Source organism: Syngnathoides biaculeatus, chromosome 5 (assembly GCF_019802595.1).
Source record: "Syngnathoides biaculeatus isolate LvHL_M chromosome 5, ASM1980259v1, whole genome shotgun sequence".
Lineage (NCBI taxonomy): Eukaryota > Metazoa > Chordata > Actinopteri > Syngnathiformes > Syngnathidae > Syngnathoides > Syngnathoides biaculeatus.
Window position 1 is genome coordinate 3,170,554 of NC_084644.1, and position 15,471 is coordinate 3,186,024.

The 15,471-nt window shown below is 42.1% G+C and overlaps 1 protein-coding gene across 1 annotated transcript in view; it reads left to right on the top strand.

Moving 5' to 3' along the window:
* Nucleotides 1–574: 574 nt before the first annotated feature.
* Nucleotides 575–15,471, top strand: part of LOC133500822 (F-actin-uncapping protein LRRC16A-like) — a 52,942-nt gene continuing 38,045 nt past the window's right edge. The window contains exons 1-3 of the mRNA XM_061819983.1: nt 575–1,067; nt 1,182–1,273; nt 9,604–9,701. Of these exons, the coding sequence (XP_061675967.1) occupies nt 1,234–1,273; nt 9,604–9,701 (138 nt within the window). The 5' untranslated portion in view covers nt 575–1,067; nt 1,182–1,233. The remainder of the gene's footprint in view (nt 1,068–1,181; nt 1,274–9,603; nt 9,702–15,471) is intronic.

Consider the following 15,471-nt stretch of genomic DNA (forward strand, 5'->3'; position numbering starts at 1 on the left):
CTGAAAGATGGTGGAAAAATCCATTGCAATAATTGCACAAACAATACAATCATTTGGAATGTCCAGAATTGGTTGACCGAGGGGGGAAAAGGGAAGAGAAGATTAGGACAGAAATATTGTGACGGCTGTAAAGAAAAAACAACTATGGATGACTGACAGCAACAACCAACACACACACACACAAAAGACCAGAGACTACAGTTACAATGTGAACAAATGCGACAAAGGTGAACCTTTGCCCGACAATGTCAAGCTTGGGCTTGCCTGGGAAATGTTCAGTATTGTCAGCAAGACGACAACCGCAAACTGAGCCAAAAGGTCGACGGATAACCTTTGAAGATTTGAAGATGGGAGCCAAACCGTTTGGGGGAACTTTGAGTCAATTGCATTGAATCTCAAAACAAACTTTAGGTCGATTTTTTTGGCAATATCTTGATTGAAAACTCCCAACTTCAAAATGTGGCGAGTGACATTGGGAAAGTGCAATTCAATGCAATTCCCCTAACAACCACGAGATGTCCCTCTCATCTTTTACTACCTCATTGCTCGTCACGGCGAGAGAAAAAAAACACCAGCGAAGAAGCAGACATGTCTACATTTTGTTTATTGGGGGGGGTAATTTGCAAGCGACAACTTTTGCGTTTCAGCACATTATTCGATAGTTAAACGTCTTCGGTGTGCGTCGCGGACGTAAAGTTTAGCCGGGGTCTCTTCCTTCGAGTGGTCGTAGCGCGCTCGCCGCTCATTATTATCAGCCTGGCAGCAAGCAGCGGCAGCGCCGCCGCCACCCCTTTGCCACGCCGCTCTTACCGGCCTGGGAGGGGCTCGGGTTCCCGGTGTCTACCATTGGCTGCCGCGGAACGAGCAGCGACAGCAGCGAGACGGCGAGAGAGCATGTTGTCCCGCCGTGCCTCCTCCGGAGATTCGCTCCAAACGGGCTCGTCGCCGGCGTGCCTTCGCCCCTTCCGGATCACGTCATCTTAAAGCGGCTTGACTCACAAAGCGATGCTCGCCGCCGCCGAGCCGCACCGACACATTGGCCGGACGCTGCGGGGCCAGAGGAACATGTAACCGGCAAGACGAACCCCACCGGAGCGGCGGCACTGTGGCACCACCTGACACTTTCTTTCTTTCTTTCTTTCTCATTTCTTTTGCTTTCATTTTTTTCCCCGAACGGAAAGAAAACCCCGAAAGGTCAGCGTCGTGTCGTCCGGATAGTTAAGCGTGGCCAAAATGAGCGAGGACGTGTCAGAGGTCCCCAAAGAGCTCGTGGGTGAGTAAAGCTCGTTTGTGGCCATGTGTTCCACCCTCTTGGTCAGACCCACGCGTGTGCGCGAATGTGTTCCCTTGCAACGCTGCACAGCCTCTCATTGTGCGTGATCGTGGCACACAATAGTGCGATTGTCTCCGCTCGTGGACCTCTGCTACCTAAACTATGCACAAGTACTGTACGTGACAACAAGATTCCTTAGTACACGCAAATGCTTTTATTATTTTTCTCGGATGTGGAGTTAACTGAACTGAACTCGCTATACTCATAAACCAAATACATATATGCAGATTTTTTGTTTTTTAATTGGACTCCAGGGTACTTTTCCCAAGCACCAAAGGTGAATGTCCCTTAGTGCGGTACAAATTGTTTGTTTGTTTTACATTTATCATCTACAGGGTGTCCATAAATATCTTCATAAGCTAACAAATTGATGACAAAATTAATGATAGGCACATCTGTGGAAATTATTGAAAAACGATGAGTTAAATGTTGCCTAAAACACAACAAAGAGTCCTCAGCTCTGTAAGTTGCCGTGCACAAATTTATGATTGTCATTTTGGACATCTTTCTTTTTGCTGAGTCTGTGATTCTGATTTTGTTTCAGTAAAACCACAATGCAAATTGTGCATTTTTTTTCCCTGGGTACTAGTCATTCTTTACTGTACTTAAAGTAACCCATTTAATCAAGATGTGACCTGAAATACACAAAAGTAATGACTAAATATGTACTTGCATACTGAGGATATAATGTAGAGCAGTGATTTCCAAGCTTTATAGAGCCAAGGCACATATTTTACAATTGAAAAATCCCACGGCACACCGACAAAAGTAAATGTCACCAAAAATGGATAGATTAATAAATGTTTGTACTTCCTGCCGTCTAATAGAAGAGGATTTTTTTTGTTTTGTTCTGTCTGTCGTTGTGCCTCACTGGCATAAATAGATGAATAAAGATACATGTTTTTTTTTTTTTAGCAATTACATGAAATTGGATAACTTCTCACGGCACACTAATGTACCCCTGTTTGGGAATCACTGCTGTAGAGCACAGGTGTCAAACTCTAGGCCCGGGGGCCAGATCTGGCCTGCCACATGATTTTATGTGTCCCGCGAAGGCAAATCATGCATGTCAACTTCTGTGATTCTTGTTCAAATCCGTACCAAAATTGTCACGGCTTAAATCATAACGTTGAGGTACTGCAAGCGTTTTTACGTTACCAGACGTCAACAATAGTTGAAAAACCCATTACCCTTGATTTCCGATATCCAAAAGTAATTCATAAATTTCACGCGTCACTATGATTAGGCAATAAAATATTTTTGTGGTTTCACAGTCATAACGGTCCTCTGAGGGAAACTGGAACTAGAACGTGGCCCGCAAGAAAAATGAGTTTGACACCCGTGCTTTAGAGCATATCTGATAAACATACCTCGGCAATTGCTTTTGTTATACTGTACTTTGGTCAAATTGTAAAGAGACTAATTCGTGGAGACCGTGTACTGTCTTGTATAAGAAACTGGTGACGAGCTCAAGGCCTCGGGGGTCCTGACCCGGTGGCCCAGCACCTCACTTGATGTGGCGTAATATAGCCTGCCGTTAAATATCTGCCGCGCCTTATGTGGCCGCACCGTGTGTTTAAATAACAAAGCAGAGCACCGTGATAGCTCATCTCAAAATACAGAAACAAACAAGATATGCATCAGTTTGTTAGTCCTGACGGGCAATCATTCCCCGCGGGCTTAAAGAACATACAGATTTGGGTCAACAGATACAAACTCCGATGAGTCTTTGCAAATGCAGCACCCCTTTGTACCCGTAGCTATAAAACGAGTGTTGCCGGTTTGTTGTGACTGTTTGCCCTGGGCCCACAGTTTCAGTTTTAAACTCGTAAGACGGGCCCCCGTGTATTTGATGGGCTTCTCCGACCTGTTTATATTGTTACCTTGGACGTTTACTTTTCCCCCCAGGTTGTGCCGCTGCGTGTTTAACTGTCTTTGTTTGACCAAGCAGTCCTTATTCGACACCTCGGTGCAATCATGGCCGAGCACAAGCACTTTCCATTCCATCTATGGACAAAGACTTCCTCCTTTTAATGGAGCACGCGGTATTCAGGAAATTGTACAGAGGCACTAAATCAGAGATGACTTCACTGACTCTGTTGGGTCGTCATGTGTCATCCGCAGGTTGCATCTTACATTTATAGTGCGGTAGAGGGGAAGTAATCGAAATAGTCGTGCAGTAATTGAGAACACGAAGGAATTTGCTGTGAGCACATGTCATGTGAGGTGTTGTGTGGATGATGGCCATTGTTAGCAACATTTTTCTGGTGCCAGTGATTTCCCTCCCTCATCCTTCTACAAAAAAATGTGAAATTAGAAAAATGACAAACTTTCAAGTTGATCTTAATCATCCACCGAACATGCAGATGTACACATTTAGTCAAGTTATTCTTTAAGGGAAATACCGGTGGTCTGGATTAACAATGAATCCAATAGGTCATGTTTTATGTACTGTACCGTGACAATGTGATGTTAATCCTCTCATTTAATGTTCTTTTGAGAAGATTTTTATCAGCAATTATGAATTTTCATGGGCGCCGCCAGTCACATGACCTTCGTGCGAAGATGTGACGTAGTAGGCGTGGCAACAAAGGCTCGCTTACATTGGGAAACAATTGTGGCCAGCTCTGATTTATGCTCATCTGATGAAGAAATAGCAGTTTCGGTTGATCGGGAAGACGGAGGAATACGCCCATACAAATTTGAACCTCTGGATGTAAATAATGTTGAATATTCAGATGGTTCTTCGGACGGAATGATGTGGAGTCTGACGAACAAGCTCCGGCGGCGGGGGTGCTTCCGAGCTCTGGCGGCCGGTCGCCGGAGCGAGCTCGTCAGACTCTGCGTCATTCCCGTCCGAAGAACCGTCCGAATATTCAACATTATTGTTATTATTGGATACATTGTTCATTCAAACCACCGGAATTTCCAATTAAGAGAATATTCCTTCTCTTTCTAGCGCCTTTACACAAACACCCTTTGGTCCATTTTAATCGTATACTTCCTGTTGAGAATGTTGCAGCCATTCAGAAAAGAGTCTGATTGTATGTTTGTCGTTGTGACGTATAATGTATCGCTTGTCTATTTTTTTTTTTTTTTTAAACATTGTGGAAATAAAAAAGGGGAAGAAACAGACCAAGATATGTCTATTCATTTGAATCAAAAGAATTAAACTGAAAATGTTTAGCGGACGTTGGCCCCGCAGTTCTGAGGACCCGGATTTGATCCCGGCCCCGCCTATGTGGAGTTTGCATGTTCTCCCCTTGCCTGCGTGGGTTTTCTCCGGTCACTCCGGTTTCCTCCCACATTCCAAAAACATGCAACATTAATTGGACACTCTAAATTGCCCCTAGGTGTGATTGTGAGTGCGGCTGTTTGTCTCTATGTGCCCTGCGATCGGCTGGCAACCAGTTCAGGGTGTACCCTGCTTCCTGCCCGTTGACAGCTGGGATAGGCTCCAGCACTCCTTGCGGCCCTCGTGAGGATAACCGGCAAAGCAAATGGATGGATGGATGGATGGATGGTTAACAGAAGTCTGCAGTGAACCTACCAGCTGAACTTCCCAAAGCTGACATTGTTTGACCTGGAGGGCGAGAGGCAAGGTACACACCCTGGACTTGCTTGGCTGGGCATTCCCACACACATTCCAACCTATGGACAATTTAGTTTTAAACACATTGGGATTGTCCCATTCCTTTCGCGTGACAAGAAATTGGATAAAAAGAGAGGAATGTCCATATTTTGTTAATTTTATTAGCTAGCAAGCAAGAGCATAATCCTGTGGGCCAAATATACTGGCAAATCGAACCGCAATAGCATAGTTCTATATCACAAAATGTAATGCTTCATGTGGTGAAGTTAAAAAAAGAAACTGTTGAGAGGGGGGAAAGGGGGAAAAAATTTAAAATCCACACTATTGCTGACATTCTAGAAACATGCTTGTTGTTTATTCAAACTGCAATTTAATAAGCCTGATTGTACATCACCTGTTTATTCGTAAATAAACCACAAAATGGGCTAGTCATTGATAAAAGAACAGAAAAGCGATGGTGGGGAGTCGCCAACCATAACAAAGGCGGCGCCCGATGACTACATTTTTCGGCGACGCACATTATCCAAACTACTGTTAAAACAAGGTCCATGTTCATTGTTGCCTAAGCAGGAAGCAGCTGACGTGAACTTAACATTTACTGCAGGTCGAGAACTTTAATGTAACATTCGTTAAAGTGGGCCAGCTACAGTTAGTGGATTGGGTCAAAGTGGAGATGACGTCTCAGGAAAGTGATCAAGTCTGCAGTTGGAAAGGACTATTTTGATTTGTATTAAGATGGCACTGCAACAGGGACTTTTAGTCTGGGTAAATTGAGCGTTTTACTTGGAACTGAAATTTCTGTTGTTCCTTTCAGTACGAGGCCTGTTGGTCATATTCCTGCCTGAATGTGAAGCCCCTTCTTACAAGTGGAGTAAAGCACTTTCGTCTTACTTTGTTTTACACTCTATGAAATTGATTTGTTGACCATTTAAAATGTAACTTTTATGAATGTTTTTTTTTTCTCTCTAGGGGGAGTTTGCTGTAGTTTTTGTTTTTCTTTAGTAAGTCTTCACCGTGCCTGAGGAAGAACAACGCATCCGAGACAGAAGGCGTGATCGGTCATTTGTATCGCACACATGGGCAGTCCCTCGCAGTCTCGTACCGGTTTATTTCTTTGGGCAGATTATCCATCTGCAGTTAGCAACAAACGTGAAAAAGATTAATTTGGATTCCCAAGACAATGTAATGCGGTGTCCGATGAGATCCAGCCACCGCTTGGCTTTGAACACCCACCACGGCCACCGTCCTCACCGGTTGATAGTGAAGCGGACTAACCACGAGGCTCAAAGCCCGAGCTGCCAGCAGTGTAAGCTTCACGTACTCTCATTCATTAGACTTCGACGCTGCCTTTCGGGGGTTGAGGATTCAGAATCGACAGAACTAGCGACATTTTGTTCAACTTAAAAGTTCCATCACCTGTTTTCTTTTTTTTTTTCATTGATTGTGCATTCCAAAAATACAAGTTGAAACCAATAACATTGTGTTTTGTAATACTGTCATAAATTAGTCATGCAAGCTGGCAATGTGCCAACCGTGGATAACGGCTTGTGCAACGGCTTGTGAACCGTGAATGTTCCCAAAGCGTACACCTCGTGCACGTTCACGAGTTGTGGCTTTGTAGCGGGGTGAAGGAGGACTGAAGTGAGGCTACGTGCTGCCTTAAAACTTCCACTCCCCCCCAAGAGCCCGACGTAATTTGTTTGTGGCTATCAACAGCTACTCAAAACCAAGCGACTCGGATGCAATTAAGTGTAATTGATACAATGAACAAAATGTAGATGTTTTTGGAATGTTAAAGAAAAAGGAAAAAAGCCAAGCATAGCGAAAACAAAAATAACACAGAGCTGAGCTGGAGCTGAGATTCCAACCCAGATCCTCACCACTGTGAGGCAGATGTTCTAATCACTAGTTCACCTAGCTGCCACTTCAAGACACAGTTATTCCATCCATCCATTTTCTTAGCTGCTTATCCTCACGAGAGTCGCGGGAGTGTCGGAGCTTTCCCCAGCTGTCAACGGGCAGGAGGCGGGTACACCCTGTACTGGTTCCCGGCCAATCGCAGGCCACAAAGTGACAAACAGCCGCACTCACAATCACACCTAGGGGCAATTTAGAGTGTCCAATTCATGTTTTTGGGATGTGGGAGGAAACCGGAGTGCCTGGAGAAACTCGACACGGGCGCGGTCCGGGATCGAACCCGGGACCTCAGAACTGTGAGGCCAACGCTTTCCAGCTTACCCTTACCTTGCCGCCCCAATTATTCCATTACAATTAAATCATTTAAATAATCATGCACACACCCAATGACTTACTTGCCTCACGTCAAATGCTGCAAATCTTCCAAATAGTTTTTAGCTTGAAAAAACATCACCTCTTCATTGTGCTTTATGAATGGAGTAGCTCCAAAGTAATAAGGGTTGTAAAACGAAACACCCCCCCCCCCCCCACAAAAGTGTACTCAACAACATACCATAACATAGTATTTGATACGCTGGGCGAAGGTGCCAAAAGATATTGTGGTAACGATCATATTTTCTTTGCATTTTTAACATATTGACAGTGGAAGCTCCAACCTTTGATGCTGAAACAAACTAAATACGAAATAAATTGACCCAATTAGGACATGAATGTGATTGTTAACGTAAAAGTACACCAATTTGTATCAACCGGGAGTCTATAAACATGAGTCAATTTGAGCTCGAGGTTCACTTTCCCAGTTAGACCAAGTGGCACGCGCTCTAACTCCATCCACAGGGTAGCCGGCTGGTAAAATTAGCACCGCTGTTCCAGGAGAAATTAATTAGCAATGGAAATGAAGGAAAACTGTTTGCTTCCGCTCCAAATCATTAAAATATTGAAGGTCTCACGTTGCTTGGAGACACGCAAAAGCTACACAAAAAAAGTAGCGCTCATGTTAGTCAGTTGAACTGTTTTTAGCGCTTTCCCTAATTATTTATTTCCTTTTGATCCGAAGAAGCCTGTAAGGAAGGATACGCATTCCGCCACAGATGTGCTCGAGTAGAATCTCCCTCAGAATGGTTGAGTGGGAGTGTGAAGAGCGTGGAGAGGCAGCTGACCCACTTCTGCTCTCTAGGCCAGCTTGCCAACTTTGGCACTTCTCCTGGGTGTGAACAATCAAGCTGAAGGGACGATATGCTGAATAATATGGATGTCTGACTGCGGGAGCTTCCTAGACAATTTTGTTGCTCCGCATATCTGCTATTACCGTCAAATGCAACTTGAGAGTTAGCCCTGAATATTTACAAAAGCAAAACCCGTTTCAGTTTGTTGCAAATCCGAATAGAGGTTGTCATCTAGTAATACTGTGGAAAGGAATGGTACAAAAACGGTGCCCATCAGAGTTCCTAGCGGTTACACGATACCACGGACGGTACAAGAAGCCATTAACTTCACAAAGTAAATGCCTGTGTTACATAATTGTCTCTAACTCTTTGTCAGAGGTCTTGGAGTCATGAGTCATGGAATTGCTTCAACAATGAGCTGATTAAGGCAGTGTATATCGGCGGAAATGAATCCACTCGTACTTATCTTCGTATCGCATGCAGCTTCCTTCCTTCTGCAACACAGCATTACTATGTTCGCTCTTAACAAAACAAGCCTACTCAAATGTTTCTAACCCTACTATGTTTACTAAACAAAGAAAAACATCCAGACTGTCAATATATGCAACAATTTCTCAGCAGGCTTCCGGCAAATGGGGAAATAGTGAGGCAATACTTCAGAAGATAGTTTCACCACTCGGAGTTGGTTAATATTCCATAGAAATAACAGATGAAGTGGAGACTGACCAATAGTAGTGATTTGTGAAGCAACCAAGAAAATGTACTAGTAGAAGGAAATGTGCTCGTCTTCGTCGCTGATGCAAGGTTCAACCTGAAAGATGACGTGCCAAAATCTGTCAGAAAATGTATAATATTTTCAGTTAAAACAAATTTAAACTTCTAGATGTACGGAATAAAAAAAACACTGTTCTCAGTATTTAATTTAATATTTGATCTTATTTAAAAAAAAAAAAAACTTATCAAAGTAAACTTTTGAGATGATTCCATAACATCTGTTCTCACTCTCTGAAGAAACGGGAAAGTGTTGTATAGGAGTCATTTTCTGGACATGAAAAGAAGACTCTTGTCCACAAATTCTGCACTTACACTGAAATTGTGTAAGACTAAATTCAGACTTGCCTGAGACCCGTAAAAAAATTTGGGGGTGTAAGTAGGGGCGCTAACGACGACCAGTGGTAAAGCAGGCGTTCTCCACCACATTGAGTGTAAATCCAGCTAATTTGCAGTGCAAATGCGGTTACTTATACTGCTGTATTGTCACTTTAGTCACATTATACTATGCAGTTAGGACACGTTTCCAAGATATTGCCACATCATAGTTAAGTGTCGATAAGTGTGTGCACTTTTCTTCTTTTCCATCTCTGTCATCCCGGCTGTGTGATGGCATCATACAAAACAAAAACAAACGGAAAAAAAAAGTGTGCGACTGTCACGGTTCCATTACCTTTCTTTCCCCCACTTTGGTTAACTTCATTTTTTTTTCAAAATTCCTCCATGTGTAATTTAGTGATTGTGTTTTTTAATGACAGAATTTTGACATAGGATGTGAAATGTACGCCAACACTGATTCCAAATGTGTCGTCCCTTGTGTGTAGAGAGTGTGCGGGATGCAGTCGGGAGGAAAGTGAAGCTGTCACTGAGGAAGAGAGTCAAACTGGAGATCAAAGGAGACAAGACGGAGAACCGAGTCTTGGTGAGTCGACTCCTGCTGCTTTCCCGCATGCACCGAAGAACCGTCTGCTTTCCCGTCTGTGTTCATGAAACTGCCACACATTTCTCTGTTTCATTCTCAGCATCAATATTCAAGACAAAATAGCTATTAATCTGAGGATAAGTTTGTCATCATGACCAACCAGATGCAATCCGTTATCTCAAGATCCAGTTGTGAATCAAGAGGATCAAATTAGATTGTAAATGACTAACATTTTTTTTTCTTACCGTTAATTTGACTTTTTGCCCAACTATATTTTCCAACTATGGGTATATTGCCATCATGGAAATGATCCAATGAAAAATACATTTGTATTTAAATAATGACATTCCTAATGTGCAAGAAAACCGTTTCCATCGGATTCCCTTCAGATTGAGATATTGTGATGTCATCCCTACGGCGTGTTGCTGTGCAATCCTAATTGTTGGTAAAATATGATATCTGCTATATTTTAGTGTCTTTATATTCTATAAAGTTGTCAGAGTTACTAAAATTGAATAGATTTTTACTGCATTTATTATTTTGGTTATCAATAGTGTACATAAGATCAAAGAGATCCTAAATAAGATGTCAATGAGCAAAATAATAAAAATGTGCTGGGTGTGTGAAGCAAGATTGGTAGAATCCTGGGTGTTTGGCCCGGCCCGAACAGCTGGAAGACCACGGAAAAAAGGGCGGCAGCCCCTCCCCACCCCGCAGCTAATATCCCCACCCCACCCCACCCACCACTACCGACCACTCCCCCAGTGGCCAGAACAAGTCACAGAAGGTGGGGCCGCCCAAGGCGGGAGGCACCGATACCCGACCATAGATCCCTAAAGTCCAATGGGGACCTGAAAACATAGTTTAAGTGAGGTCGGTGTAATTTACTCCAACGGGACATGTTTGAAACGATTCAAGTCCAAAACTTCAAGAAGCTTCATTATCTTTCTTTGGCTCATTGACTTTCAGGGAACTGCCAGCTTTTAAATTACTTCTCCAGAGTCTTAAATACTTTGGCATGCATATAACTGGGTAGTACTTTGGACTCCCTGTTGCAACTCTAACAGCACAGATAATGTGGAGCAAAAACTGGCAGTCATTTATTAAATGACTCTCACTTAGTTGACTGTGAACGACTTCAATGAATTCACATGTGGGAAAACAGCAGCTCAAAGTTTGTTGTCTGTACCTGGAAAACGTACAAATTCTGCTTTTCAACTTGTACATTTCAGACTTTCTGAAGGCTCCTTCATCAGGTCATTGAGTTTCTCTACTTTGTGTCTATAGGCCAAGTAGAGACAGCAGCTTAGACCATTAACTGTTGGTCATAGAGCAGTAGATCCACTGAATTCATAAATAATTCATTCCTGGTGTATTATTAACAATCCACCACCTTGCCTCCCCTTGGCGTGTGGTACAGTAAGATTGAGGAAGTTCGCGAAATTGGCATGTGATCTATGAAAGGTATCCTTGTGATTTTGATCATTTTTTTTTTTTTACATTACAGTATTGTCGTGTTGGAACAGAAAAGGGCCTTCCTTATACGGTTTGAAAGATTGGATTGCTCCCAAATTTTAATTTAGGACAAGCCAACACTAGATTAACTTGACTTTTTGTTAGGCACAAAGGTGACAGTCTATTTTTAATAAAAAAAAAAAAAAAAAAGCTACAGTCTGAGAATAAGACAGCAATATATCTATATATAACAGTTACTGTAGAGCAACATTCGACCTCCCAACCTCACCGTGGTCATTACACAGCAATTTTTTAAAGCCATTCTGCCATCGTGAGAAACCACGAGTCATCTAGGGACATGAGCAGAAAAGATTAGCGTTTTCATTTCCTGCGTTCACTAAATGCTCTGCGAGATGTGCGACGCGGGAACGAGTTGGTGTGTATGAAAATTGCACTTGTCACTTAATTAAGTAGTGCTCTCATTAACTGCTTTGGTGGGGAGTCTCACATCACAGAGAAATATGGCCATCGGAGTACTGGAGGCATACTAATATAAAACTTTGTATCAGTAAAATGTCCTTGCGCTTTGTGGGAGATTATGTGAACAGAGGCACGGAGAACAATGCAAAGACATGGGAATGAATCTGTGTGAGTGCAGAACTTTCAATTCATATAATTGTGATATTTTATACAGTCAGAGGGCATGAGAAGAACGGACGACATTGCTTGACCACACTGAACAAATAAACAAGAGTCAGTTGCTGTGGAAAATAAGGAAAATGATTCTGGAAAGAGAGTCACTGATGGTGTTGTGGTATACACGCCTGCCTTTGGTCCGGGCAGCGTGGGATCGATTCCTGTCGGCTGACTGGCGACCAGTTCAGGGTGTAGTCTGCCTTTCGCCCGAAGCCAGCTGGGATAGGCTCCAGCTTTCCCGTGACCATTGTGAGGATAAGTGGCTCGGATAATGGATGGATGGATTCTGGAAAGAAGAAGAAAAGCAATTTAAGACAAGTATGGAATTTTATCATGTGACTGGGATAGCGTTCGTTGTTTCTCAGTTTGAAAAGTTGCACAGGTATGTCATAAATTGGTTACAAAATAGGGGTCAAATGTAATCTGAAATGAGTTATATTCCAAATGCTGTAATCCATTTGTCTTATTCTGAGAAAAATGGCCATCATATGTGTCTGAAAATATTTTGAATGTTCATTTTATTTCCAAAATTGAAACCAGTTTTCAATTGTCTGAAAATTTCCAACATATTGTCAACTTTCGCAACAATTTCAAAACATTTTGATTTTTTATTTTTTGAAATGTAATTGTTGAATCCAAAAATTCATTCCCCCCCCCCAAAAAAAAACTAAATTGAACATGCATTTGACATTCATCAATGTTAATTATTATTAGATTGATGAAGTTATACAGGGATCTAGCATAGCTTGACAGTGACATAGTAGAATGGTATGGTATCTAATTTTTGACATTTTGGAAAGATTTTGCTTCATTTGATAATAAAAGTTTTAATGTTAATAATAGTGTGTACATTTAAATACTACTCGGAAAAAAATCTAATCTAATCTAAAAGATATGCAAAATAGATGTAATGGTTCTTTAAGAGTTATTGAAACTATAACATATTTATGAATTCCCGAAAGAAAACAACACACACAGCATTTTTTTAAAGTAGAGTTAAAGGAAATTATATACACTATAAGATAAGATAACAGCTGAGCAGTGGGTTTGAAATTAAGCCCAATAAATGAGTGTTTAGTTCGGGCAGGCATGTTTGTCATATCTTAACTAACAGATGATGCTATCTAGCCTTAAGCAGAGAGAGCGTAATATAATTTGGTAGCATCTACAGTATGTGGCAAACTCCTCTCCCATTTTATTCCTCTCTTGTACTGAACGATAGCGAAAAGATCTTTGTAACGAATCGACAACACCTAAATACATTTGGCATTTCCAAGTATGAATCACCCATGATGATGCCACCACCTCTTCCTCAAACAACAAGGCCCAATTTAGTTGCCATAAAGTGTAGCGTCACTGCTATTAACGCAGTCAGTCTGTCACCGGTGTAGGTTCGACAGATGAATAACGGCTTGAATGTGTGTTATTTCCACTCTGTATTTAACTGCATATCAAATTGGTGTGCCGCACGGGCCGTGAACGGAGCCCTTGTTTGTTCGGCGCTAAGCCTTGGCAGATGCTCATGGCAGGATAATGGCGGTTGAGATAATAGCGTCAGTCCATAAAATACTCTGAGCGGGGTATCGGGGCGATTCAACCCCCCATCCTAAAATAGCAACATGCTGGACTGTCCTTGATGAATAGACTCAACTCTGAATCGCTCACAATGAGGCTAGTTTATAATTGCCTTAAGATGCCACAATATGGTGACAAAGAATTGACAAACTTCTCCCCTCACTTCAACATAGTTCCTCGGCACTAAGCTGATGCCGAAGCAAATACTTTGAGCACAAAAACAGCAATAGGTGATTTAATTTTTACATTTTTTTTTTTTAGGCGAATGATGGGGGCTCTGTTTTAAAAAAGGTGCAAATCCATGAGTGTCAAATGGCGAATATGCGTAAATAACGTGGTTACTTTTCAGCCAAAATGATGAGACTTGTGGCAAGTGGGTTGATGAGGAGATAATGTAGCGGTCCACTTGCTCACTTCGCGTCTCGTCATGTCAAACAGCACAAAGGTGGATTCAAATGCACGACACCACTTACAGAAGGTCCAAATCAGTCTTTTGTTCAAAAGACAGTCGCTGCTCCACACTAGCTTGGCGTCGAATGAAGCTCCACAGCAAGAAACGGTGCTGGTTTTGTTTTTCTCTTTTTCTCTCCCCCTGCATTACAGCCTTGTAATTCGACCGAGCAAATAAAGGCAGGACGGGAGCGCTTCAGTGACTTTCTGTCATCGTGCCAGGAGTTGTGAAATGTTGTTACTCATTCATAGAAATGTGGCTGCCTTACACAACTCTTGTTTCAGTCGTCCTCCCTTTAGGATTGGATCTCATAGTCCACGGAAAAGGCAGTGGATGTTTAGTGTCTTTGTCTGGAGACTCTTAACTAAGGGTAAAAGGCTTTATTTATTGCCTCATGCTGTTTGCTTGGTAGGAGTGACTGACTGTATTACAACATATATTAGTGTGATACATCAGTGTACAGGGCGTCCTCGGGTTAAGACAGTCTCGACCTAAAACGTTTCGACTTTACAACGCCCGTCCCCCGTCCGCCATCGTTGATAATTGTCAAGACGGAGAGGATTGAGGACCAGGGTCCTTCGTAATAGCTAAGCACAGCCTCCCCTTCTTCTCCTCCATCCACCTCTCAGCAGTAATGCTAGGTTTTTTTTATCCAAAGTATTTTGATGTAAATTTTAACTTTAATGGTGGAATCCGACTTAAGTTGAAATTCGAGTTAAGTCTCTACTGTAGGAACGGATCTCAGTCGAAGACCGAGGACTCCCTGTATTTAAATGAATAGTCATTGACCTCTTGTATGCCATGACACAATTGTTCCTTCAAATAATAAATTGGTTAATCGTTTATGAATTTAAAGCCTTCAGGGTTACTCAGATAGTACAAGACACTTACTAGTATGAGGAAATGTGCTCCTTCTATCGCTGTCATCACCAGGCAGAATGAAATCTGGCTGAAAAACAAGCATATAATTATTAACCAAACAATCTTACTGATGACAACGTTTTTAAAGTCCAGAATTGCGGAATAAGTGTCAATATTTGTAGTATAATCCCTTTAAAGTGACATAGCAGTTTTTGTTTCTGCCTTCCGAACTGGCTTATCATTGTATTAAATTGTGTACATTCGCTGGATATATTGGAGTCAATCACTAAATACAAAAGAAATCGTTTTCTTAATCCCCCAGTAGTAACTGCCAGAGCTCATGAGCTTCCATATGGAGCCACAACTTGTCTTTCTTGTCATCGTCATCATCATCATCTCTTGTTGCTGGAGGCCTGTCATTAAAGCAGTGACAAAATGGAAGTGACCCAGTTCTTTGAGCCCACCTGTAATGCTTCCCTTATGAGAAAACCGCAGTCCACCAGCATCTTTTGTCAGTGCCACTGCCACTAAAACAATTCCTTAAAGGCTTGGTTTCAAGTATCTTCCACATTTGAAATTCCTTTTGATAAAGGCTTTAGTATCCTGCGTGTGCTGTAGGCTGTTTTTTCTTATCCAGAGAGCTTTTAAAAATGGCGAGGAAGTTACTCCTACTTCTAAGCTTCACACAGTTGCTTGTGTGAACTGAAGCCTCGTTGCAGAATTTACTTGTCT